The following is a 24,202-nucleotide window of genomic DNA, read 5'->3' as shown; positions in this document are numbered from 1 at the left end:
GCATTGCGAATGTAGTGTTATATTTGAGGCAAGTTTGAAATGGTCGCAGAGGCCGCTACTATCCACGTGTCTTTGCTCATGCACCAATAATTCTGTCGGTGCTGACAGGCGCCAGGCCATAATATCAAATTTATTAGGGCTCATGCACAATGAGAGGAATAAGGAACAAGGAATTAAACATAGAGAGAATTCCGTGTCTTGAAAAAAGAGAGAAGCTGCGTCTTGAAAAAAGACGCCATGTTTAATTCCTTGTTCCTTATTCCTGGCATTGTGCATGAGCCCTTAGATTGATTTTTTTAGATATTATATGTAATATATTGTATGGCCCATGGTGCCGTACGCTATCGGCTATCCTATCCCATGCGAGATTCCGGAAACGAAGTCGATCCCATCTAGCGATAATGGAGGATTCACACCGCGTCCGGTGTTCGACCGATAAATCCTCCATAATTAGAGACCTTATAATTAAGAGTCTGGCCATAAGGCGATTTTGTCAAAATCCTACGAGAGAGAATACACATTCAGTACATTCACTATCGCTTTCTCTTTCTTTCTATCTCCTTTTTTGTCTCTTTTCTATCTCTTTCTCTTTTTGTTTCTCTCGTTTTTGACAAAACTGGCGGAGCAATCAAAACTGGCTGTCTTATGGCCAGACTTTAATTCGAGGGTCTGTATCCACAACCACACTGGAATGAACACTTGTAAACGAGGTGAAAATGCGAAAAGTGAACAAATTTATTAGATTTTGACCAATAAAATCGTAGATACTCTAGTGAATTCTCTCACTTTTCACCTTGTTTCAAGATATGTAATAGTAGGCTCCCTGAACTAGAATCTCTAGGCATAAGATAATAGGCATAAGTATCAGATATGTATGTATGTTTATGTATATATTACTAATAATGTATATTTTGTAATTTTTAAATACATAATAAAACATTGTATTACTGATACAAGACAAGTGACTTTTAAATATCCTCCCACACTCCTATTCCCATATATATGGCTAGACGCAATGTTTGATTTTTCGATTAAAAAAATACAAAAATAATTGTATATTCTAATTTACATGGAGCTTATAGACTACACAATAAACAATACCTTCCGCATTATAACGTTTCCGCATTATTAATTTATGAGTTTTCGTATTATAATTACAAATTTTTTAATTTTGTTTGCATTCTTGTCACGGACCTTGACTAATGTTACAATTGAATGTGGCGCGATGTTCTGGACCAAAAATTGATTGGCTGTCGTATTCTTCGGCCGCCATTTTGCGCAATGCTACACCTGTCCTTCTGACCTGTCCTTGGCTGCGTTCGGAAACGTCACCCGAGTGCACACGAGTATACTCCCTTCTCTTTCTATCTCAGCGAGTTAGAATGAGAAGGGAGTATACCCGTGTGCACTCGGGTGACGTTTCCGAACGCAGCCCTTCTTACATCATGAGTGCGTCCCTCATTTTCTTCCAGCAACACTGGCGCCGATACGGAGCACGCTGTGTCATAACCTTCAGCGCGTGGCGCGCGCTGTTTTTAGTAAACAATCTCTCACGCGAGTATATACCACTTGACGGTTATTACGTTCGCGATGTACGAGGCGCACAGCATTAACGCGGAACACAAGGATCTCATACACGATATCGCCTACGACTACTATGGGGAACGAATGGCTACGTGCTCCAGTGATCAATTTGTAAAGGTACGGTGAAGAGACGCATAGGATGTTCAGTTCAGTTGTTTCCTCCTCAGTTTGCTTACCCACGCGCTCGATCGTCGCTAAATACACGGATATTAGATATGTAATACAGAATTAATTTTCTACGAGAATTCTATTAATGCATATACTTGCTGATGAAATATAATACGACAATATAATAAAATATTACAGGTTTGGGATGAGGACGAGCATGGAAATTGGCATTTAACTGCTTCCTGGAAAGCCCACAGCGGATCGGTATGGAAGGTCACTTGGGCGCACCCGGAATTTGGTCAGGTTCTCGCTACATGTTCATTCGATCGCACCGCTGCCGTTTGGGAGGAGATTGGTACGACGGAGAAATCATTTTAATTTTTCTGTATTTTTGAATTCGATGACAGTACATTCTACTATTCTCTACGTCTCTTCTCTTTCTCGACAGTTGGCGAAGGCTCTGGGCCAGAAGCACGTGGCAGCAAGCATTGGATTAAAAGAACAAACTTAGTTGACTCACGTACCTCTGTCACGGATGTTAAGTTTGCACCAAAGACATTGGGCCTTCTATTGGCTACTTGCAGCGCAGATGGATTCATTCGGATATACGAGGCGCCAGACATAATGAATTTGAGTCAGTGGACGTTACAACACGACATCAACTGCAAACTTTCGTGTAGCTGTCTTACGTGGAATCCATCTCTCTCAAGGTAAACGTACTCGTATCTTCTTTCATTCTTTTTTATTTTATTGATATAAAAAAAATGAAATAATTATTACATGACTGCCTACCTAATGAATAAGACAGAATTAAATATTTGAATGTGTTTGTATTAACATGTGACAAAAATATATTTTTAGATTACATCCGCCTATGATAGCAGTCGGTAGCGACGATCCGAATCCTACGCTTGGGGCAAAAATCTTTATTTACGAATATTCTGAGAATAGCAGGCGTTGGGTGAAGGCCGAGACATTGTCGAGCATTACGGATGCCGTTTACGACATTGCGTTTGCTCCTAACCTGGGCAGAAATTTCCACACCCTGGCCATAGCTACGAAAGACGTACGGATAGTCACTTTGAAGCCGACGGAGTAAGTACAAGTGCCTCGAGACTGCATAAAGAATTATATAGGCAAGTTGGAAGGTAAAAACGTATGCTATTTGTCTTTCAGGGAGAGTACGCAGACAGGCGTGTCTTCGCATTTCGAAACGAATGTAGTTGCGCAGTTCGACGATCATTACTGCACGGTCTGGCGTGTCAGCTGGAACTGCATGGGAACGATTTTAGCGAGTTCCGGCGACGACGGCTGCGTCCGATTGTGGAAAGACAATTTCATTAACCATTGGAAATGCATCTCTGTCCTTAAGGGAGACGGAATTCCAGCTCAGGGTGCTGAGACGCCCGTTGTAGCGACTCCGCCGAGTTCGTCTACACCAGCTCAACAGCCGTCTACCACCAGGTACTACAAACTGGGTACCATCAGTCATCCAAGTCAAGTACCTTGGCATTAGAGGACCTAAGCAATTTCTAGAATAGACCATCGTGAATTATTTTGTGTTTATTGACGTGCCAGTTTCTACCAGATAGAAAAATACGAAGCGTACAATTGTTATCACGAAAATTGTGATTCACCTATGTTCTCCATCCATCCTTATTGTTTTATTTCGTCTTTATAATGTATATATTACTATCGCACCATTATTGTTGGGTTTGTTCTCTAAAACAGTCATATGTTTATATACTGTGATAAAAGGCCTGTTCGTTTTCGCTGCACTTCTGAACTAGTGCAATAAGTTAGAATAAAACAAATATATTTTCTTTCATTCTAACTTATTGCACTAGTTCAGAAGTGCAGCTAAAACGGACAGGCCTAAATATTACTATACCATCACTTGCACTTTTATTGTAATTTTATATTTCATTAGAATTATCCTTTTTTTTATTTAGAGACAAACTCATCTCGATTATCTCACATTATTGTTAATTAAAATTGTTTAATGTTGCAACGTTGATTACACAAAGCAATTTGTATATAATATAAAGTGTATAAACAATTTTCAAGGATATGGGTGGAGGATATGAATAGAATGAGTATGTATTATTATAGCAGGCTCCGCGGCGAAGAAATCCTCACAATACATATTCAAATTTTGAGAAATTATTTTTTCGTAAATTTACTATAACATAAATGGCGTTCAAGAAGATTTGTAACACATTTTTCATTAATAAATACTATTTCTATGTCACGAATATTTTTTCATTTTCTCCTCCCTTGTTCTGTCAAAGTGTGAAAATTCTTTACCGCAGTAGTAGTTTTTTTCCTGAGGAGTGCTCGTAATGGAAACATTCTTGTTTCATTATCTCGTTTTATTTCAATTCGTTAAACCGGAGGACTTAATCCGCGTTATCAGTGCGTAATTTTTTTCATTATATAAAAATAAAATAATTTTTGTTACTATTTCAGGACTGTAAGCATAGCCACGGTCACGGCGGAGAAGCCGACCGCTACCGTCTGCAGTAACAAGTGGCAAGCGCCCGTTATAAAGGGACGCTTTAGTAAATCCGTGTGGCTGGGTAATCCTAGCGAGCCGACGCCGCCGTTGCTGCCGATGACAGCAAAGAAATAATTTTGGAACTGTTTGTGATCTAGCAATATGATTTAGTATTATATTTAGAATAAGCGCAATAATGAATGTTAATTTTAACCCGATTGTGATAACGCGTTGTCAGATATTTCGTGCGGAATTAAAATGCAAAAGCGTTTATTGCACAATTCTGTCACTATTTTTTTTTTCATAGTGATCTTTTTACCACAATGTATCGATTAATTATATAAATTAATTAGATTACATGAATCTCTGGTCTGCGATAGCAATCTATCACTAATGTAGAAATTTCTGATAAATATATTTTTAGAGAATCTCATTAAAAAAAGGATTATTTGGCCATTTTATTTGATGCATATATCGAGATCGTCCTTTATCCGAGTGCATCACTGATTTATCTTTTTCGCTTTTACTTTTTAATTCGTTCTCATTTATTCACGATGCGGAGCAGCTCAATCTTTGGCGCATATTTTTCTATTAAAATATTCATGACGCCAACGTATATATATGTCGTATTTTTATTCACTGCGTATATAAAACTTGCAGCAAACGAAGGTAGCTTCAAAGTAAGCATTCAGGTTGGATGGGAAAAGGTATTCTTTGAATGCATTCAGATTGTTTCTTTTACCAATGTTTTTTACAATGCATGCCGAAATCATATAAAAACTACAAAGAAATTACGCAGATTTTCTGCTTTTACTGCGAAATACGAATTTACGAAGTTAACAGTAGGCTGTCACATAATTAACGCATATTAGTGAGTAAAAATACGTTGTGAGCTAATGGAGTCGTTAACCGAACCGGTGAGAAAAAGCGTTTTAGATGTGATACAATATAATCTTCGCGCTGCTGGTTACGTAAGTTGTACTATTTGACTGTTTAACATACATTTATAATTAAAAACTTTTAATGAAAGTGATACTGAAACGGTGTGATATAAAAGGTTCGTGTATAAGAAACATTATGTGACGATTCGTAATATTAAAAATTAAACTGAAATGATACCAAGAAGCGCTAGTAAAGCTTATACAATTCTTTCTTGAAATACACGTCGCGTATTCTCTTTTAGAAAACTTACGTTACGCGAGTCGTTTACTTCGGGGAATATCGCGGTACTCATGAAGTTTTGCGAACGGTGAGTGCCATCGTAAATTATATGTGTCGTATCTTAGAGTTTTGTCATTGCGCGACTGCAATAATCTCCGAACGATCTATTACATTCTAAAGGGCGTTAAATTAATTCGCAGTAATATTCAACGAAAATAGCGAGTAAATATCAGAGATAATTAATGTTTCTGTTGTGCAGAAACAATACTTTTATAAAAACGATCGATACCAATTCTGATTACACAAATCGTAATTGAAAAGTATACAGTATACCTTTTGTATAATTTATCATATTTCGTAGAGAATGGAAAATATTATTAGGAATTTACGCGTGGATTATAATAGCATGCCCATCACTGGACTGTTTCTTGTTTACCCGACGTATTACATACACGTGTTAGAGGTACACTTGAATGCATATTATGTAACATTATTGATTATATGCCACAGAAATGTTAAAATAAATTACTGCCTATTTGAATTGCCAATCTTTGAATTGTACAATTTTTCTTTCGTGATTCTCATTTTTGCGATCCATCTACTCGTCGTTATTTGTTTCCTGAAGCGAGAAATGGAAATAAGGCGGAGATTTATTCTCTTGATAGGCGTGGGAAGATATCATTTATAAGCACTACGAGCTTATGTACGCCGCGGACGACGATGAATGTAAATTCGGAAAAGCAATTCCCCTGCCTTCGTATCATCACGTTCATCAAGTCGGTGGCCCGATATGTGGCGCACGTGTATCTGCATAAAAAAATAAAATAAAAAGACAGCGCGTACATAGTATATTGCACTTGCAGAGATTCTTCCCGGGGTGGTGCCACGTCTATACGATACCGCCGACCTTAATAGGGACGTTAGACGCCCGCACGTTGGACGAAATTCTAAAGCAAGTCTCAAACTGTCTAATAAAGGTGTACACGCTATGCGAGTATATTGCAGACGCGGTGCGTGAAAAGGTTCGCAATTTTGCAGAGATCTAAGGGCGAGACGTAAGGCAAGCCACGCTCCGTGCGCGCACGGGTCGAGAGGTTTGATGAGGCTTCAAAGAATTGTTGAATTCGCGGGGTGGGAGGAGGGGATTCTCTCTGAATCCGAGATACCGAATGTATAAAGCTAAGAATTTTCCTCCGTTTCTGCCCTCGTGACGCTGGTTTCATTCGATTTTACAGTCGATCGACGCTCAAGACGTGCTACGAAACTTGGGAGACAAAGCGGCTCGGTATCTCCCGGAGAGCACGGTCCTCGAGTTTCTCTTGAACGTGAACGTGCCCGGGCTCAGTACCGTCGAGGAGCAGTTGCGAATGTATTCCGACGCGTCGCCGAGCGCGTTCTGGGATGGTAAGAGAATTACATGTACACTCATTGTCAGTAAGCAAAATATTAGCTGTACCGTCAGCAGTTTGTCAGCGGATCCCAGCAGATCACCACGCCGGAGTGGCGTCAACCTAAGCGCATATTCTGTCGGCGCCTGAAACAGAATAGGAGCTGCCATTTCGTCATTATTTAAATGGAATAATAAATTAGCAATAAACGACATATTCTCCATTTGATTAATTACGAAATGGCAGATTTTGCTCGGTTTCTGTCAATCAATTCTGCCATATATTTTTTATTATATATTCTATTGGCATTCTGCCGATAAATTAGCAGACACTTCGCAGCATCTGTTTCCGACAGATTTGTGGCTGTGCACGCGTTAATACTTCAAGTTTTAGAAAGGAATAAATGGCTTATATTGACATTCAATATGCAAACCGATTGAATCATCGTTCACATCCGCGCGAAGATTACCGCCGGGGGGGGGGGGGGGGCACAATAATGCGTGCCGCGTGAATAAAAACGATTATTTATTTCAGAATATTTACAATATCAAAAAAACGTTCTGGTATGGGGTACATGAGACTCGTGTGTGTGGTGGTGGTGTGTCGGAGATAGTCCTAAACTATAAAGTACATATACAAACTTTAATGTCTCGCGCAAGCGGCGGCTGGTCAGATCCGGTCTCGTTTATTAAGATATACAAGCAGTGATGCATACAAAACGGTGCAGCGACGCACTCTTACCCTTGAAAAAAAAAAAAAAATTAGAGAAAAACGATATTCCCTTGGCAGGTAGTGTTTTCGATCGACACTAGAATTATACATTGAAACGAGTACAACCGACGTCGAAATATCATGTTTTCGCTGAAGATCAACTGCACGATTCACGCGCGATTCGATCTCGACACTCACGTTTATCTTCTAGTGCTGGTTGACGATGACCGTTTAATTTGTCATTTTGCAGATAACAATGTCTGGCCACCGCCTTGCGACATTATGCCGCGCGACGTGTTCGATGGCCGTCGAGAGGTTTCGAATCACCCGAACAGCGAAAAGTAGACGTGCCCTGAAAATCAACTGTTCGCCAGCAAGATACGAAAAACCGATTACTTATTTTCTCTTTGATCTTTCCTTGAATTCGATGCGGATAAAATGGAATTAATAAATATATTCTCAAAATGATCGTGTCTCATTAGCAAAAAAATCCGTTATTATTTATTATTAAAAAGTTCACACGTTTCTCGTAGTATAGTGCGCGTATATAATGATCACATGTGTGTACGAACCAAGTATAGAAAACTTTGGCAGTTTGAATCCAGGTTTTATTGTACGTTTCTTTCATTTCCGTGACATTTCCCCGTTGTCGGGTCGTAGAATCTCTTTGTTGCAACGTCCTTTTATATTGCATACGGCTACAATCTCTATATGTGTGCAAAAGTTATAACAAGGGGGACGGGGGAGGGGGCAGGGGGAGGAGAAACGCGCGGATCGGCTGTTTCAACGATTACTAAAAATTCTCTTCGACAACATACACTCACAATGTTCCGACATCAATTCCATTAATGGCAGTAATAATAATAATCAACGATTTATCTCATTTTTCTTTTAAATGTTAATAGATCTTCACGGGGAGCGACGTATTAACGTAACGTCTAAGCGATCGAGGAAACAACGTGTTCGCCCTAGAAATTCTTCGCGATAGCTTTTTACGGGGCTCGTAAAACTTTTGACTCCGCCGTTCTCTACGTTCCTTACACATCGAATAATTTGCTAGATATCTCCGATATTAGCTTCGTCGTTTCCTTCGGCGAACGGAAACGCGGACGCGTGCGCTTCGTTCGTGTGTGGGACCGTCTCCTCGGCATATTCATTTGCAAGCACGTATAACAGACTGCAACGACGACGCGACTGCAAACAGTCACAACCTACATTCCCTTTATGGTCAATTTGCGCGAACTTGCGATCTGGTTGGACAAATACCGTGCTGCTTCAACGAAAACTTTCGGCGTCGCCGCGTCGAAAGAGACAGATATCGCGACTCCGCTCGAAGATAAAATTCGCTTACAGAGATACGGAAACTCATTTAACGCTTAATAATTAAAACGTGAGAGGAGCAACGCGATTTTCCGACGAAAATAAAGTTAACTTTCGCGCTCTCTGCACGCCTGAAAGAGCTTTGTCTCGAATTCCTGTTCTAGTTTTCTGAAGTAGATCGATACCGTTGCTTCAGCGAGCGTGGAATGCGCTGTAACGTCAGGAAAAAAAAACATATACAATCATTTCATTGGCAAATTAATTACAATTACGTTATCGAGTTCTAGAACGATTAGATACACGTCGATCTTATTTAGGTATAATATGGGAACATCGAAAGACATATCTCTCTTTTTCTCACGCCGTATAAAGTGCATTCTAATCCTCACGTGAGTCCTTGCAGTCGCAGCAGGATCGTCGCGTGTTCGGCGCGTAATCCTATACGCGAAAAATCAATCTGTACAGATTGCGGTTCGAAGCAAAATGCGGGTATTATCACTTCGCGCGAAAAGGAGAGACTTTTAACGCGCGTCTCACATAATACGTAATACAGCTGAAATGCATCGCCCAGTAATCGACTGCTCGATATCAAAGGGAAGGCTACATGGTCAATTTTCATCTCACCTTCACGGATTAGCGACCCGGAGACGCGACTCGGGCCGCTCTAATCAACGAGATTATCCCTGTATCGTACGGAGGATATGACGAGGGCGCCCTTCGACGAACCTTTGTTTCTCTTCTTCTTTTTTCTCATTTTAAAGCTATATGATACAGAGAGGCTGGAAACCTCTGCCGAATGAAGTATCAACGAGATTCACAAGCGTCGAAACAGGCAGTAAGTTAGAAGTGCTATCGCGCGATTACTGTACCACACTTTTTTTTTTAGGGCGTAAATCGGGGGCGTCCTCTCCCTATTATAGAGTAAAGATTCAAGACTTTGAAAAAACAACGTTCATCATACTCGGTACATTTACTTCGAAGGAAGTCGTTACTTTATACATTGTACAAGAGATACTTAATATTACGGTGAAATCCAGAATCCTGCAGACTGAGATGAAAGCGCGACGGGGATTCTTTTCATTTTTATTCTTCATCTATTCCTCTTTTCTCTTTCTCCGTCTTTCGTTTCATTACTCCGCCGCTCTTCGTACGCCTCGTTTCGCACTCGATTCCCGCGGAAGGAGATACAAACGATATGTCTCTGACAACTTCGCCTCCCGTTCTCTCTCCCGTACCCGCGAGAGTCCCGCCATTTCGCGTTTACGCGTTGTCAACGTTATAAATAATTACGCCGCGCGCGCGCGCGCGCGCGGCGCGGGCGTGACGCGACGGTGATGATCATCCCCCTCAGTGTACGTTATTCTGGTCTGGCGCCTCTCCCCGACGACTTTAACGCATATACATATTTATACTTACATCGACTAGACAAATTGTACAGTGTTGTGTTCATAGTAAAAGTGGGAATAAATCGTTAATATACGCGACTCGTACAAAATATCTTCCGTGTCTCGAGGTATGTACAGGAGTATGTGCGGCGAGTCTCCGCGAGCTCGCGCACGCACATTTTCGTAAACTCACTCTCTACCATACGAGATGCCCGGTTGTGGTTCCACCGGGGTTCGGTCACGAGGCTACGCACGAGATTGAGAGAAGCCGGCAGAGCAGCCGGTCGGGATGTTCGTCGTTCTTCAGTGTAAAAAGGGCACTTGATTCAACAGAGAGATGCAAATCGTGACGTTTGTCGGTGGAGTGGAAACGTAAACCCGTCGAACTCGAACCGGCTCGCACGCTCGAAGCGTCTCGGACGACACAGGCGTCGGGAGGGACGTTCCAGTTTGGCAAAAGGAATCATCCCCCCACGAATCGTCCAAAGGAGACCTTGATCCTCAGATCTAGATAACCATAATTGTCCAAACGTCTTTCGGAGTTTTAATTAAAAAGTTTCATTCAGTCTTCCTGAAAGACGTTCTAATCTTCGCGCGATCTGTGGATATCTCCTAAACGTTTCCTGGACGCTCGTGTAGTCCGGGATCCGCGGCTATCTCGCGATTGACAACGGCGTGATTCACAGCAGCTCGCTCACGCTGCAGGTGCAGGCCCCGTGTTGGGTGTAGGGTCACACGGAGCTTTCCCTCTTGGCCATCACCACCGGCGTGCCTATCGTCGCGTCCTTCTGCGTCTGGACCGCTGGACAGCATTGGCCGGGCACTCGTGTCTCGCAATCCTTCGTCGGCAGTGTGCCGCTCGGACAAGTTCTGGCGACGACGCCCAGACCGGCGTACAACATCGGACTCATTGTCATCGACATCGATTGAACGCTCTGGCTGGGCCAGTGTTGCCTGGGCAGGGTGCAAACGCCGCTCTCGTAGACATCGCTCACCATCGGCTGAAACTGAAACGTGTCACTCATAATTTCCGTATATCTATCGACGAATTGAATCATATATAAAGTCACAATTATTTAAAAGAGATAATCGAAGGATATTATCGTTATTACGAAAAACGTTTCACGCTGTATTATTGATATTCAATTTAATTATTCAATCTAAGCCTGAATTGTGCAATCGATCCTTTCAATACGTTACTCTCATCGATTGTTGTCAATGTAAGCTTACTCTGTTATTTCATTAAATATCTACGGGACATTTGCATTGCACGACATTTACATTATCGAATTCCCAATGGAACTTACGCTTTTGTGCTTTGTTGACAAGTTGGAGAACTCGTGCAGCGGCATGCCGTTACGGATCGTGCAGTAGCCGACGTAACTGCTGTGTCCGCTGATGGAAGTCACCGTCGAGTGCTCTAGAAGGCTCCTCGACGGTGACGTCTCGATCGTTGATACCAGACGTCTCTTCCTCAAGTATTCCGACGGCTCGTCACCTGCGCGAAAATTTCACGATAGTTTTACAACCACCAAAAATTTCGCCACGGAAAGTTTTACGAGAGTGTAAACACGAACGAGGGAATTTCCGAAACAACCGCGTAAAACGTGCGGAAGAGCTCCATCGGCGAGATTTTCTTTCAATCTTGAAGAAAGTGCTTTTAGATACTTTGTAATTTATACAACTCTCTCGCACCTGCATGCTCCTTTAATTTACTATATCGTATATCGACGTTTTAATTTATGAGTTTTTCCAGAAAATATTTGTATTTAAAAAGACAAAATTATGTATTTTCGATTTTTGTTAATTGTATTATATTTCTTTTAAATTTGTCATCTAGACATGATTTTTATTTCACTTTCGTAGCTTTTCCAAACTTCGAGTTAATAAACAGGAATCGCAAAGATACAAACCAGTGATCTGCTGCGGAATAATGTCAGGATTCTTCTCGTCGCTTTCGCTGAGATCGCCGCTGGTTTCCAGCTTTCTGAACGGGCTGCTGGGATGCTTCTCGTCCGCGAGCAAGCTGCATCCCTCCCGGAATCGTAGCTCCCTTTGTATGGGAACGGCTTTCGTCTGCTTCGCGTGATCCTCCATCTGCGACTTGTTCTGCTCCTCCACGTGCGTGTGCTGAACCCGTAAGACGACCATCACTATGATCGCGACGATAATGAGGGCCATCACAACGCCGATCGTCACACTCAGCATCGGTGTTAGATTGTCATGCTGCCTCGGCCGTTCTGCAAAACGCCCAGTCGAAGAATTGAGAACTAGAGGTGATCGATAGATATATCGAGAGCACGGGACCATCTAATTGAGATAATTACATTATCACGTAATCATTTTAATTAATAGAGGTCGTATTATTATGTCGTTCAGTCTAGATGGTATTATCATGTAACTATTTCAAACAGCTTTCAATCCCGCACTTCGACACAAATGACATTCTCTTTAATGAAAACGCTTTTAAGCACTTTAAAGTTTGGACGTGCGGGCATCGCGGATTTTTAACGAATTACGTGATACAATATAACAGCTTGATGCTACACGAAATGTTAATAACGTAAATGGGCAATGGTTTTCATGAAAATATAAAAGGTGCGTGACACAGGTGTCACGCTTGACTTGTTTGCATATCCCGTCGAAATGCAACGAGCAATGCCCCAAATACAAGAGCGCGGGGCGCATTTTATTTTAATAGAGATACATAAAGCGATTCGCGGACCACCCCGGCGGTGGACGAATTAAAAATTACGATAACAATCGCATCAGGCAAACAACGGGAAAATTGTCCGATGGTATTAAATCGCCAATTCCTGACCCGATTTTTCCCGACGGGTTATAAAAGCGCCGGGAGCTTTTTGCGCGGCTCGCTCGACGAATTAATATTGAGTCGATAGCTTTTCATCAATTCGGCCAATTGGCAGCGCGAGCGAGGAGCCGCGCTGCCTCATCGAACGTGAAATTTTTCCGTAATTACCTAAATCTCGCGTTGTCTTTTCGAATTAACGTTTCGCATAACATCGGACGCACATGGACATTGCACTATAAAAAGAGAGAAACACGTCAAAAATTTTGAGAAGATTAAAAGAAATCAGATCATAAGGATTAAAATTGTGATGATTTATGTTTTCAATAGTCTACAACGTTATTGAACGATACTTCGTCCATGGTCGTAATTTGATTAGAGATTAATTGAATTCTATAATTTCATTTCCCAGAAATGGACGTTGTTTCCTGTTATGTAAATTTCTTCCAAAAAATGTATGATACAGTCGCGCGATCTCTCCGCGATAAAAGAATTCTGCGTTGCAAGCAAAAAGGCTTGAAAACCACTCGTGTAGGATACACCACGTAAAATGATGTGATGCTTTCGAGTCAATACTTCCTCGGAACTTTCAAGCAAATCGAATACCGAAGCTTGTTCGGAAGATATTGAAAGCTTTGGAGTTATTAACGTTTCAGCGAGTCTAGCAGGAATTTTTCAAATATATCGAACGAGTGTATCAATTCACTTTTTAACATCCAACGCTGTACGCAATGGAACTTACATCGCAATATGTATCTACGCACGTGTTTTTTTTCCGTCGAATATTCGACTTTTAGCGCGGGGAAAATATCAGCGTGAAAATATAGCGCGATTGCCGGATCTCGGAGAGATCCGGAAAAGAATTGGGAGAATTCTCTCTCTCTCTCTCTCTCTTGACTCTCTCACCCGACTCGGACGTCAGCTGTTTTTCCGGCAGCCTCAGAGTGCCGGCCTGCACCACCATCGCCTCGCTGCGGCCCTTGTCGTTGTAGGCGTAAATGCAGGCCTGATAAAGGGCGCCGGACTCCAAGTGAGTGACGTTGAAGCGCGGCACGGGCGACGTCAGATTGACACGCAAGTCCTGGCTGTTGCTCTCGCGCACCTCCAGCAGAAAGGACTGCGGCAGGCCGCCGTTGAAGCCCTCCGTGCACCGCACGGAAAACGAGTTGGTCGACGTGTTCGAGGTCGTGCAATTGTGAACCATGTCTGGTCGGCCTGTCACGGATAAGGTTCGCCTGCGTTTTTAAAATGCGCCGCGTGCACGGGATCATTTTCGCGCGCTCGTAACAGCTCGTAATGGCCCACGAGGCCGCGATAATATCGCGCGCGGGGGAGTAACTTTCAAGTTCTCCAAGCGCGCCCTTTCGATAATCGATGTACCTTTGTGCGCCGAGATAATTAGGAGAGGTAAGACGGACGGCAAAAGAGAGAAACGACAGATGAAAAACGATCGTCAAAATTAAAAAGGTATACGAAATCGAATTACATAGAGCGAAAAAAATTTTTGGATATCCGTGATTTTGACGCTTTATATCAATTTTTTCGTTTCAAAAATAACTCGGAACATTTTGTGAATCTCTTTTAATGCTTTAAATTTAATAACTGTTAAAACAATATTGTTCCAAGCTTTTCCAAGATTTAGATGAAAATATTTGCTTGTTTCCAGTCGGCATTGGCCAGGCGAATTGTAGGAATAAATGAATTAACGATGATAACACCGAAATATTTTTATTTCGCATACCAGCAATAGGAAAAAGCCTCTTAAGATTTCAAACAATTTTGCGTTCAGATTAAATAAAAAAGGTATAGCAATTTTTTCCGTCCACTCTTCAATTCTATATTTCGCAAAAAAATTGGCTCGTCGTCTTCTATTAAAACTGGTTAATCAATATAAAAGCTACATTCTTCTATTGTTTAGAAAAATAGAATAACTCTTTTTTCCTCTCTCTTTCTCAAACCGTGAAACTCGGAAGCCCCATAGATACCGGTCAGAGTCGAAAAATTATATAAATGAAAAAAAAAATACAAAATGCAGAAAAAAATTTGCGCAATAACTTCTCCGTAGTTCCCGAAGTTTGTTTATTTCTACTTTTTACGCTATATTAAAGTGCGCTGAATTTTAAGCGAAACTAATTACATAAGTAGAGCGATAACTCTTCAGCGTCAGCAGTTTCTGCAGTTTACTCCAACTTTCAATGCCCAGTTCTTTCTCTCGCGCCGAAATGATGTATAGTCTCATACAGACGGCGCGAAAGGGGAAGGCGTTATGCAACATATCGTCTCGCGTGCGGTAGATTCGCGAATCAGGGCGTGATAGTTGCCCTGTAAATCCGGTGCACGGTGAGTTGGCGCATACAAGCCACTTGTAACCGAGTCGGCTGTAAAGATATATATATGTGTTTGTATATATACGGCTGTCTGGCTTTTTTCTGTAAAGGCATTAGTCGACGGTACACTTCGCGGCTCGTAAAAGCCGGTTAAAAGGGCGCAAACGAAACGATAACGGCAGATTGCGTTGGCGGAGGGACGCGAGGGTGAGGGAGATAAAGAAAAGGAAATAAGCGGGAATATGCTGAGTTGTTCTCGCGTTTATGGTTACTGAAAAATCATAGCGCACCGGACACCTGCTACCATCTCTCTCTCTCTCTCTCTCTCTCTCTCTCTCTCTCTCTCTCTCTCTCTCTCTCTCTCTCTCTCTCTCTCTCTCTCTCTCTCTCTCTCTCTCTCTCTCTCTCTCTCTCTCTCTCTCTCGCTCGCGATGTCCCCTTTTTACTCGCCCGACGTCGGATTCGCTTTTTTTTGCGGCTGTACGAGAGAGGCGAGAGCAGGCGAGAGCTCTGTTTTCTTTTTTTACCCGGAATGTGCGCAACCTTGTATACGCGTACGCGCGTTTTCTTTGTAGAGCAATTCGATAGCATGATTCGCGAATCGCAATTAATTGGTAACTCGAGCATCGATACGCGGCGGAAACGCGGACATGGGAATAACAAGGATGCCAATGCTACAAATGAATTCACTCGGCTTATATAAGGTTTTTTAAGAACTTGAATAAAAAGCAACAGTATCAGGTTTGTTCATCGTAATGATTTGTTTAACAAATAAAAGAGAGATCCCTTTTGTGCTACCGCGAATGTAAAGAGAGAGAAATATACAATGTATAATAACAGTATTCCTTAAGTTTTATCTACATTTCAAAGACTTTTGATATTTGGAAATAAACCGCGACTTCATTATCACGTATTCATGTTGTTATTATTGTAACAATACCAATTGGGACTAATTACGACAAGCCTTCAAAGTTTCAACGTAATTGAATGATTTTATTAAAACGGCACACACACCGCGTCTTTCCAATTTCGTACTAAGATTCGAATTAGTTATTCAATTACGTAAATGTGAGACTTTGGAAACTAGGAACAAAATCTGAATCCTAAATTAGCATAAAGTTGCAATTCCCGAAAGATTCAAGTCCCACGGGGTGAAAACCACTAGCTTTATTGTTAATTTTACCAATTTACAAAATTTTCAGGCGAACTAGATGCAGGCGGATGGAAATTCATTTTGAACAAGCATAAATTTTGAATACGCGAAGTGTAGGAAGGCTCTTGAAATTATCATCGCTGGCTCTATTCTTCCCTCTGAAAAGAAATTTCTTTCCATTTCCTATATCTATTCATTTTAGCTCTCGCCAAGGGCAATCATAAATTAAAGAAGGATTGAATTGAGTTAGTGCGAGAAATATTACGTATCGATTTTTTTTTTAATTTCTTTGTACTTTGCATAATAATTTTGTTACGTCACGTCACGCAAACTCGTCGCGATGATCAATCATCTAGATCGAAAATTCACGCTGCGTTATCGGGAGCCAACGTCGCCTCGCATTTTCGCGAAATATCGCGATACAGATACGAATGCAAGAGGATCTCTTACCCGCCGGTATAATGTGATATACACAGGGCACTTGTTGTTGCCCGATGTGATTGCTGGCCCAGCAGAGTAACGTGCCGTAATCTAATTCCGTCATTGGGGTGTATGAGACGATGGAGGATGTGCCAGCCCGCGCGATATGGCCGGCCGCAACGTCGATACTCTCGGCGGAGTTATTGAAGGTCCACTTGAATTGCACTTCCGGCGGATTTGCATCCACTTGGCAGGATATATTCGCCTTCTCCTGTTTCGCCACGCCGTGGACCTTCGTCTGGTTCGGCTTGCACGTAGGGGCGACTGCGGGGCACAAAAGTCGAACGGTATCGATAAATAATTGGAGCGCGAGGACAGGATATCTTCGTCTTGTGTGACATGTCAATTTCTCATGCCATCATTAAACGCGCGAGGAATGATTTACCGATATTTCGCGATCTATTTCAAATCTCTCGTAAAGATCTAATGAGAGAAACGATTTGATTAGTCATAAACAGAACAAATCTTCTGTTATTTTAGTTTCAATTATGCACAAGTATCCTCGTTATTTTAGTTCCAATTATTATTGAAAGATTTCTTTAGGTTAACATTTCTTATTCTCTAGAAGATTATTTTAAAGTTTTTGGCTTCTTCCTATCTCAATGATTCAGCCACAAATTGTATTTTTGAAACACACTTGTAAATTTTTTAGATGTGAGAAGTCTCTGTCGTCTATTTAAACGAATAAAGTTTAATTCCAATGCTAAATGATCTACAATAATAATAAAACAGCTAAAGTAAAATCAGAACTTAAAAATTCACCTCAAAATCCATTTCAACGTTACCTTTTTAAATAAATGTTCGGACAATTTAATTTTCGGCATTAAATATAATTTTATAATTAATTAAATTAGACATTTTCCAAATCCGGTCCATTCTTTTATTATCTTCTTTTATACCTGGCCACAGTATTTTACCATTAATAATACGCTTACTGTAATTTTTAACTGTGGATTTCTATATTAAATATGAACAAGCTTCACGGTAATACGCTTTGCGTTTCATATAGCTGACTCGGGTCTTTCGAATAAATTCAAATATTGATTAACAAAACTATTGCGATGCGAAATATTTCGATATCGCGTCTGATAATCTGCGCGCAAACGGATAAACAGCTGGGTGTCCTGATAATATTGTGCATGCAATTCGCGAGGGACGTATAAATATATACGTATATAAGCCAGGAATTAAAATTTCACAGTGGGAATTTACGGGAGTACCGAATCTTGGCTCATTATAATCCATTTATTAATTAAAGCCGATCGAACGAATATACGGTTTCGTTACGGTCTTCGTACCGTCGCGTCGTCTCGTTACCATTCGTATTCTTACCGCGATGAATAAACTATAATTTAGCTGCATCGAGAGGGCTTAGTATTGTATTTAGAACTCTAATAATCCAAGTAACAGATTAAAATCGATAAGCATTAACATCTATGTGTTTCATTGTACGTTGAAATATGATAGATAAGCCAAATTATTACTTAGCTGCATCGAGAGGATTTAGCACTGTACTTAGGACTGTAATAATCCGAATAACAAACTAAAAGCGATAGGCATTAACTATATATTGAAATACCTGTGAATAATGTTTCATTTCGTTTAATTACCGAAAGCATTACGGCGTGGATTGATTCAGAAGAAAAATATTAAATAACAAATCAGGCCTGAAAGAATTCTAAATTTATACGCCCTGATGCGCACAAATAAATCCTTCTTCGCTATGTGAGATGTTCTGGTCCTATTCAGTATTCTACTACTAGTGTGCTGCGGATGTAAGAATAAAAACGTACACATCACGTTCAGATAAAAGGGCGAGCTCTCGCCATCACCCTCGGTGTTGTATCCCACGCACGTGTAATTGCCGGCGCTTTTGCGATCAACTCCTTGCAGCACCAGGCTCTGGTTGCTGATTATGATACCCTGCGTGATGTTGTGATGGAGTGCCCTGCCCTGAAAGAAACACGGTAATTGGCGCCTCTCGTCGTTAGATTGAACCTCCTATGCTATGCTGGGCACGAGGATTATTTTTCCACGTGTGTGTGTGTGTGTGTGTGTGTGTGTGTGTGTGTGTGTGTGTGTGTGTATGTAGATACACACATGAACGTGAATGAATCGCAGTTATGTACACAATCTCACTCGTCAGAGGCGAGAGAGCGGGTGCTCATCGCGTTGCAGGGGTGACGGGAAGTTATTATAAAAGTTTGATGCTTCGAGCGGCGAAGTTTGTATTTGGTCTTAACGTAAGTCGATGCTCTCGCGTGGTGCGCGAGTGAGCACAGGCATAATCGAGCTTGTTAGCCGGCGAGAGACCAATCTGTTTACGACACCCGGGGTTTTAGAACTTTCCGAGCGCGAGGGATACGGACGAATTACTCGTGAAGAACATTGTTACGCATCTTGCGAGATTGATTAATGATACGCAGCGCGAGGAACGAGGGAATGTTCGCGAGATAATATTCCCGGAGAACGGTCCACGGAAAATATCCTGGATTTTTTTCTTCCAGAAAATCTTCTCTGGAAAATATTTTTCGATGTACCGAGAAACCCCGGTGTAATTATGATAAATTCTACTTCGCGCGCGAATGCTGTAGATGCGGTAATTGGACTGTTAACGTAAAGTTGATTCATCAAGGCTAGAACTTTTAAATACATCTCGCTGAATAATTTTTTGTAATTTCAAGTTTTACGCTGCCGATGCTCTCTGTAAAATTTATTTCTTGAAAATATCTGAGAGAGAATCAACTTGTTTTTATCATGTAATTTACTTGCCTGTAATTTGTCATGTTTTGTTTCAATATAATTGGGTTTGTAATGATTTGATAAATTATTGAATATCTGTGAACGCATCATCGGATCAGATTCGGGAATTCCCGTCGTTGAGAAGTCGTTGTAAAACAACGTTTATGGTTTTATCCTGAATAAGATCTGTGCTCTCTCGCTCACCTGATGCCGCCATTCCACCTTGTACACCGTCGGCTCGGCCTGTATGAGACAGTCGAAGTAGACATCCGTGCCCTCGCGTATGGTGTTCGGATTCAGCGACGTGCCGAGCTGGATCTGCGTCTCCGGCGTGTCTGCGAATCACGACCTTCGATAAACCGTCAAAATCGACCGGATTCCCGGCGTCTGAATAAATAAGGAAAGAGAGCGCCGCCGCCGGGCGCGCGCCCCGGCAGGAGGGGAACGCAGCCGGATTCGGGGCCGCGTCGCCGTTTATGAGCTTACATTGTATCTGGAGTACCCAGCCGTCCTCTATCGGCGCGGTTCCCATGATTCGATTTTCAGCTTGACACGACAAGTGTCTGCCTGCGTCTGCTTTCGTCGCCATGAAAGATAAAACGCTGGTGGTCGTGTTCCCATCGGCGGAGGTCTGTAACAACATTATGATAACGTTCACCGGTTCCCCGGCGTCCACCCCCGCCGACACTCGTCACATTTATTCTCTTTTTCCTCATCGAAACGATCGTTCGCCTACCCACCCGCGCGCTGTCATCGACGGCGCCGACGTTTCAGCCCCCGTATATTAAAAGCGAATCTATCACCCGACCTGGAGAGTCGGCGCTAGCTATAGTCGAAATTCCCGATCAATCTCTCGTTACCCTCCTCGAGGGGATCGGTCTATTTTCTAACAATAAAGAAGTAGCCTTTATTTTATTGAGGGGCCGAACCGTCATTACAAAGTTTCATTGAATTATTCAATATACGTGTGCCTGATTAATTTCCGCGACTTAGGTACGTGAAGAAGTGCTCAAGCGGTAAATAAGCGATCCCACGCTTTCTTATTTTAGGTTGTTTATAACACACACTTGGCTGTCTCTTTTATCTAATATATTAAAAACGCATCTGTCAGTGGCTTAAGAAACTTTATCTTACGCATGATGAAACTTCTAAAGTAGCAACGGATGATGATGTGTATCGGTAATATAATTTTGTATCGCTTTATCTCTCAATTTTATTACTAAGGAATCATTTTAAAAAAAATATATTTACAGCTCGTTCAAACAAGCAAATTCTAATTTTCTTTTAATAAGGTTTCTAATTTTCCGTCAAGTAATTACTTAATACGAAGCGCGTTATATATTCTATAAGAGCTATTAATTTAACTTTACTTAATTTAATTTAACTTTTTTCAAATTTTATTTTATTCTTAAAGAAAGGACGAGGAATTTTTAAAAATAAATGGCAAAGAATATTTATGATATTTACAGATATAATCACGTTCGATTAAAAATCGTTAATAGACGATTCGTTTTACGAAACTCGTTCAAGTAGTAGACACTTAAGAATAATCAGACGTGCATCTATGTGGAAAGCCGCGCGCCCGAGGAGGACTTCCGATTCGATTTACACGTCGGACCGCGCACTCAATGTAATTTGCAAGCTCGACCAAGGCTCGTACAGCTCCTTATAGTGACCATAAAATAAGGTTCTCTCTTGCGCACGTGTATCCCGGCGGTAATACGGCCGCGCGCAAGTGTGTCTCATTGCGAGGGTGGCGCGAGAATTATTGTTACCACGGTTACGAGCCCCTGGTAAAAGGGTCGTTAGGCGTCGAATAATTTAAATCAGAGCGTCGCGGGGTGATTCCGCGAATTCGCGCTTGTAATTAAGGCGAATCGATGCCTTAATGGATACGCCCGGCACGGTACGTCGAGTGGCCGGTTAACCGCTCTCCCTCGTGTCGATATACGATCGCCGAAATTTATCTCTGACTATCCGTACAATCGGAGGGATTTGCGAGCACACACGTGAAAGTGGATGAAAACCTGGCAAAGCCGCCTTTTTCGTAAATGAGTTATTTGTTTAACGTTTAACGTTCCGTAAATAGTGGCCCGTCGTTTGACAGCGGTGCCGGAAACGATTAAATAACGCGTATTAATGACGGAAAGCGAACTTTTTTTCACCATCAATTTTGATTGGAGAACAAACCGAGCAAAACATGAGGGTGAACGTGTGTTTCAGTTTTATAACAATCGATCAATGTACGACGTCGAAACATTCATGAGAATTGTTTGTTCTATGTTGTCCGAGCAAATGTTTTTTTGAGTAGTTCCGAGGTATCGAAGGCGTAGTCAATATATCACGAAAACTAGGAATTAGTCTTGAAAAAAATTAACTTTTATTCTGCGATACAATTTAACGTACTCTCTTGCACACCCCGCTCTAATTTCCCTTTGTTTTTCATCTAACATGTGTTTGCTTAAAACTTTCTCATCTTTTTCACTCACATTTTACGCACAGAGTTCTTACAAAGAGGGGAAAAATGCGAAATTTATATATTTTTCTTCTTTTACCTTTTTTAATAGTAAAGTAAAAACTATTTTATTGAACGGCTATCATCCTCGGATAAAATTATGTAGCAAAATATATATTGCTCTTTGCTGATTTAAAATGTCGATAAATTAATTGTATAAAATATATTTAATTAAAAAATCCAGATAATTTAGAATGACACCGTGACCAAGATTTTTTTAAACTTTGCCGTAAATCACGAAAAATTCAAAAGCTTTATTTCTGCACCTCTCATATTTTATATTTTTACCAACATATCGTTACCGTCATACCGAAATCAAGCGTAATTCACAATTTTATGCTATTTAAAAGTTTCGCAGCTTATGAAAAATCAAGTTCATGGATTATGAAGCGCCTCGTAATAACTCTGCTTTACGTTTCGTGAATTAAACATTCGTGCTCGTGCAAACGCTCGCTCAGCCCAATGAACCGAGTTTAGGGATTACGCTCTTCGCATAAAACGGGAATTATAGTGCGGGGTAGTCAGAAAAATGCATCGTCCACATTACTCACATCTCTGAACGAAATATCACGCAAAATATTTCATAAAATCTCAAAATATTCCCGTACGCGGTTTTTCAACTTTTTCCATCGCGTTGGAAAAAAGTGGACACATAACTGAGCCTTCAATCTCGCGTGAGGGAGTGGGATGAATGTACGTAATGAGATAAAGGGGTACCGCCCGCGATTCTGTCGCGCGATTAAAAAATAATCGCGAGGCAGAGAGAGAGAGAGAGAGAGAGAGAGAGAGAGAGAGAGAGAGAGAGAGAGAGAGAGGAGAGAGAGAGAGAGAGAGAGAGACAGAGCGCGCGCGAATAATAAATTTCGCGTCTTGCCGGGGGAATAAATCAACGGCAGGGGACTCGCGCTCTAATTTCGTTCCGATGGCGGCGGAGAGCTTCGCGCCGTTTCACGCGGTGGCCCGCGCAAAGATAATTACGAAATGAGATGCGCCATCCATTAAAAATATATTTCCGGCCGCGCATCCCGGGGAGGTCGAATCGATTAACATAATTGCTGCAATTCCACGATACGATACGCGGGGAAAAATACTCGCGCGCGGCGCGAAAACCCCTCGTTTACGAGGGTGTTGTTTGTACACACCACGGTAGCGCTATTTTTGCGCGCGCGGTCGCGTAATCGCCGCGTGCGGGACGGAGCGGGGAGCTGCGTGATTACGGGAAAAGTAAGAAGAGGAACGGGCCTCTCTCCTCGGTACTCGGTCAACATTCCACCGTGGATTACACCGGTTTCTCTCGCCGCCCTATTTTCTTCCCCTTCGGCCCGCCGCGCCGCGCCGCCGTTTCCGTGTTTAACTTTCTTGCGTAAGCAGCGAAACAATCTCCAGTGTCGCGTCGCCCAGCGCGAGTATCGACTTTGAAACAATATTTTCTCTTTCCCCGCGCACGGCTCGCGCGGAAGTTCTTCGCCCCTCGTCGTCGCCCTTTAATCCGCCGCTACCCGGCAAATATTTACGTCGTCGTCTTAAGTGCGGATCAAAACGCGGCGGATACGACGCGCGTCGTCGTCCGTGTGCACCGCATTTCCTCGCGCGCGCGCACCCACCCAGCGTGCGCCGTGTGTTTTATCGGGGGTTTGGCGCGCGGGGAAATCGAAGTAGAATAAACAGCGACCGATGCTCGATTTCGCCCGACAACGGGTCAATTTATTCGAAAGTACATTCTTTCATTTCGTTCGCTAATCCGCGTTTCCATTGACGTTTGTTTGCTCTGTATACGAAATACCTTCATCCGTTTCTCGCGACAGAAACGCCGCGACCCGGTTAGAGCGTTCGATTTACGTTAAATCGAAATTTATTTCCGCGCGTTCGGAATGAAATTGAATGAATTAATGAATTGTATCGGAACGAAAGGGATGGAGAGAGAGAGAGAGAGAGAGAGAGAGAGAGAAAGAGAGAGCAAGTATGCACGCGCGAGAGGATTCCGTACTCGTAGATCAAGTATCATCGTAATCGCCCCGGCGA

The 24,202-nt window shown here is 42.0% G+C and overlaps 2 protein-coding genes across 4 annotated transcripts in view; one reads left to right on the top strand and one right to left on the bottom strand.

Moving 5' to 3' along the window:
- The first annotated feature begins 1,454 nt into the window (after positions 1–1,454).
- Nup44a (nuclear pore complex protein Nup44A) lies at positions 1,455–5,898 on the top strand. Of its 2 annotated transcripts, XM_071703954.1 has the most exons (6): positions 1,455–1,701; positions 1,891–2,047; positions 2,141–2,402; positions 2,554–2,787; positions 2,869–3,156; positions 4,162–5,898. In XM_071703954.1, exons 1-6 carry the CDS (start codon positions 1,591–1,593, stop codon positions 4,322–4,324), a joined length of 1,215 nt encoding a protein of 404 aa, XP_071560055.1. In that variant the 5' UTR covers positions 1,455–1,590; the 3' UTR covers positions 4,325–5,898. The 2 variants fall into 2 exon arrangements, with proteins under 2 accessions (XP_071560055.1, XP_071560056.1); XM_071703955.1 differs by lacking the exon at positions 4,162–5,898 and having other exon boundaries at positions 1,456–1,701; positions 2,869–3,943.
- A 1,348-nt stretch (positions 5,899–7,246) lies between these two features.
- Positions 7,247–24,202, bottom strand: part of LOC139771295 (neural cell adhesion molecule 2) — a 70,660-nt gene continuing 53,704 nt past the window's right edge. For both annotated transcript variants that reach the window (XM_071703952.1, XM_071703953.1), the window contains 8 exons: positions 20,152–20,296; positions 19,870–20,000; positions 18,717–18,876; positions 16,894–17,187; positions 13,870–14,178; positions 12,068–12,394; positions 11,462–11,652; positions 7,247–11,161 (listed from right to left, as the gene is read on the bottom strand). In XM_071703952.1, the coding sequence (XP_071560053.1) occupies positions 10,886–11,161; positions 11,462–11,652; positions 12,068–12,394; positions 13,870–14,178; positions 16,894–17,187; positions 18,717–18,876; positions 19,870–20,000; positions 20,152–20,296 (1,833 nt within the window). In that variant the 3' untranslated portion in view covers positions 7,247–10,885. The remainder of the gene's footprint in view (positions 11,162–11,461; positions 11,653–12,067; positions 12,395–13,869; positions 14,179–16,893; positions 17,188–18,716; positions 18,877–19,869; positions 20,001–20,151; positions 20,297–24,202) is intronic.

The sequence above is a fragment of the Temnothorax nylanderi genome, unplaced genomic scaffold (assembly GCF_030848795.1).
Source record: "Temnothorax nylanderi isolate EJ_2023f unplaced genomic scaffold, tnyl_v1.0 TNYL_tig0038_pilon, whole genome shotgun sequence".
NCBI classification, from domain to species: domain Eukaryota; kingdom Metazoa; phylum Arthropoda; class Insecta; order Hymenoptera; family Formicidae; genus Temnothorax; species Temnothorax nylanderi.
Note: the sequence above shows the minus strand (reverse complement) of the source record. Positions and strands in the feature narration are given on the sequence as shown.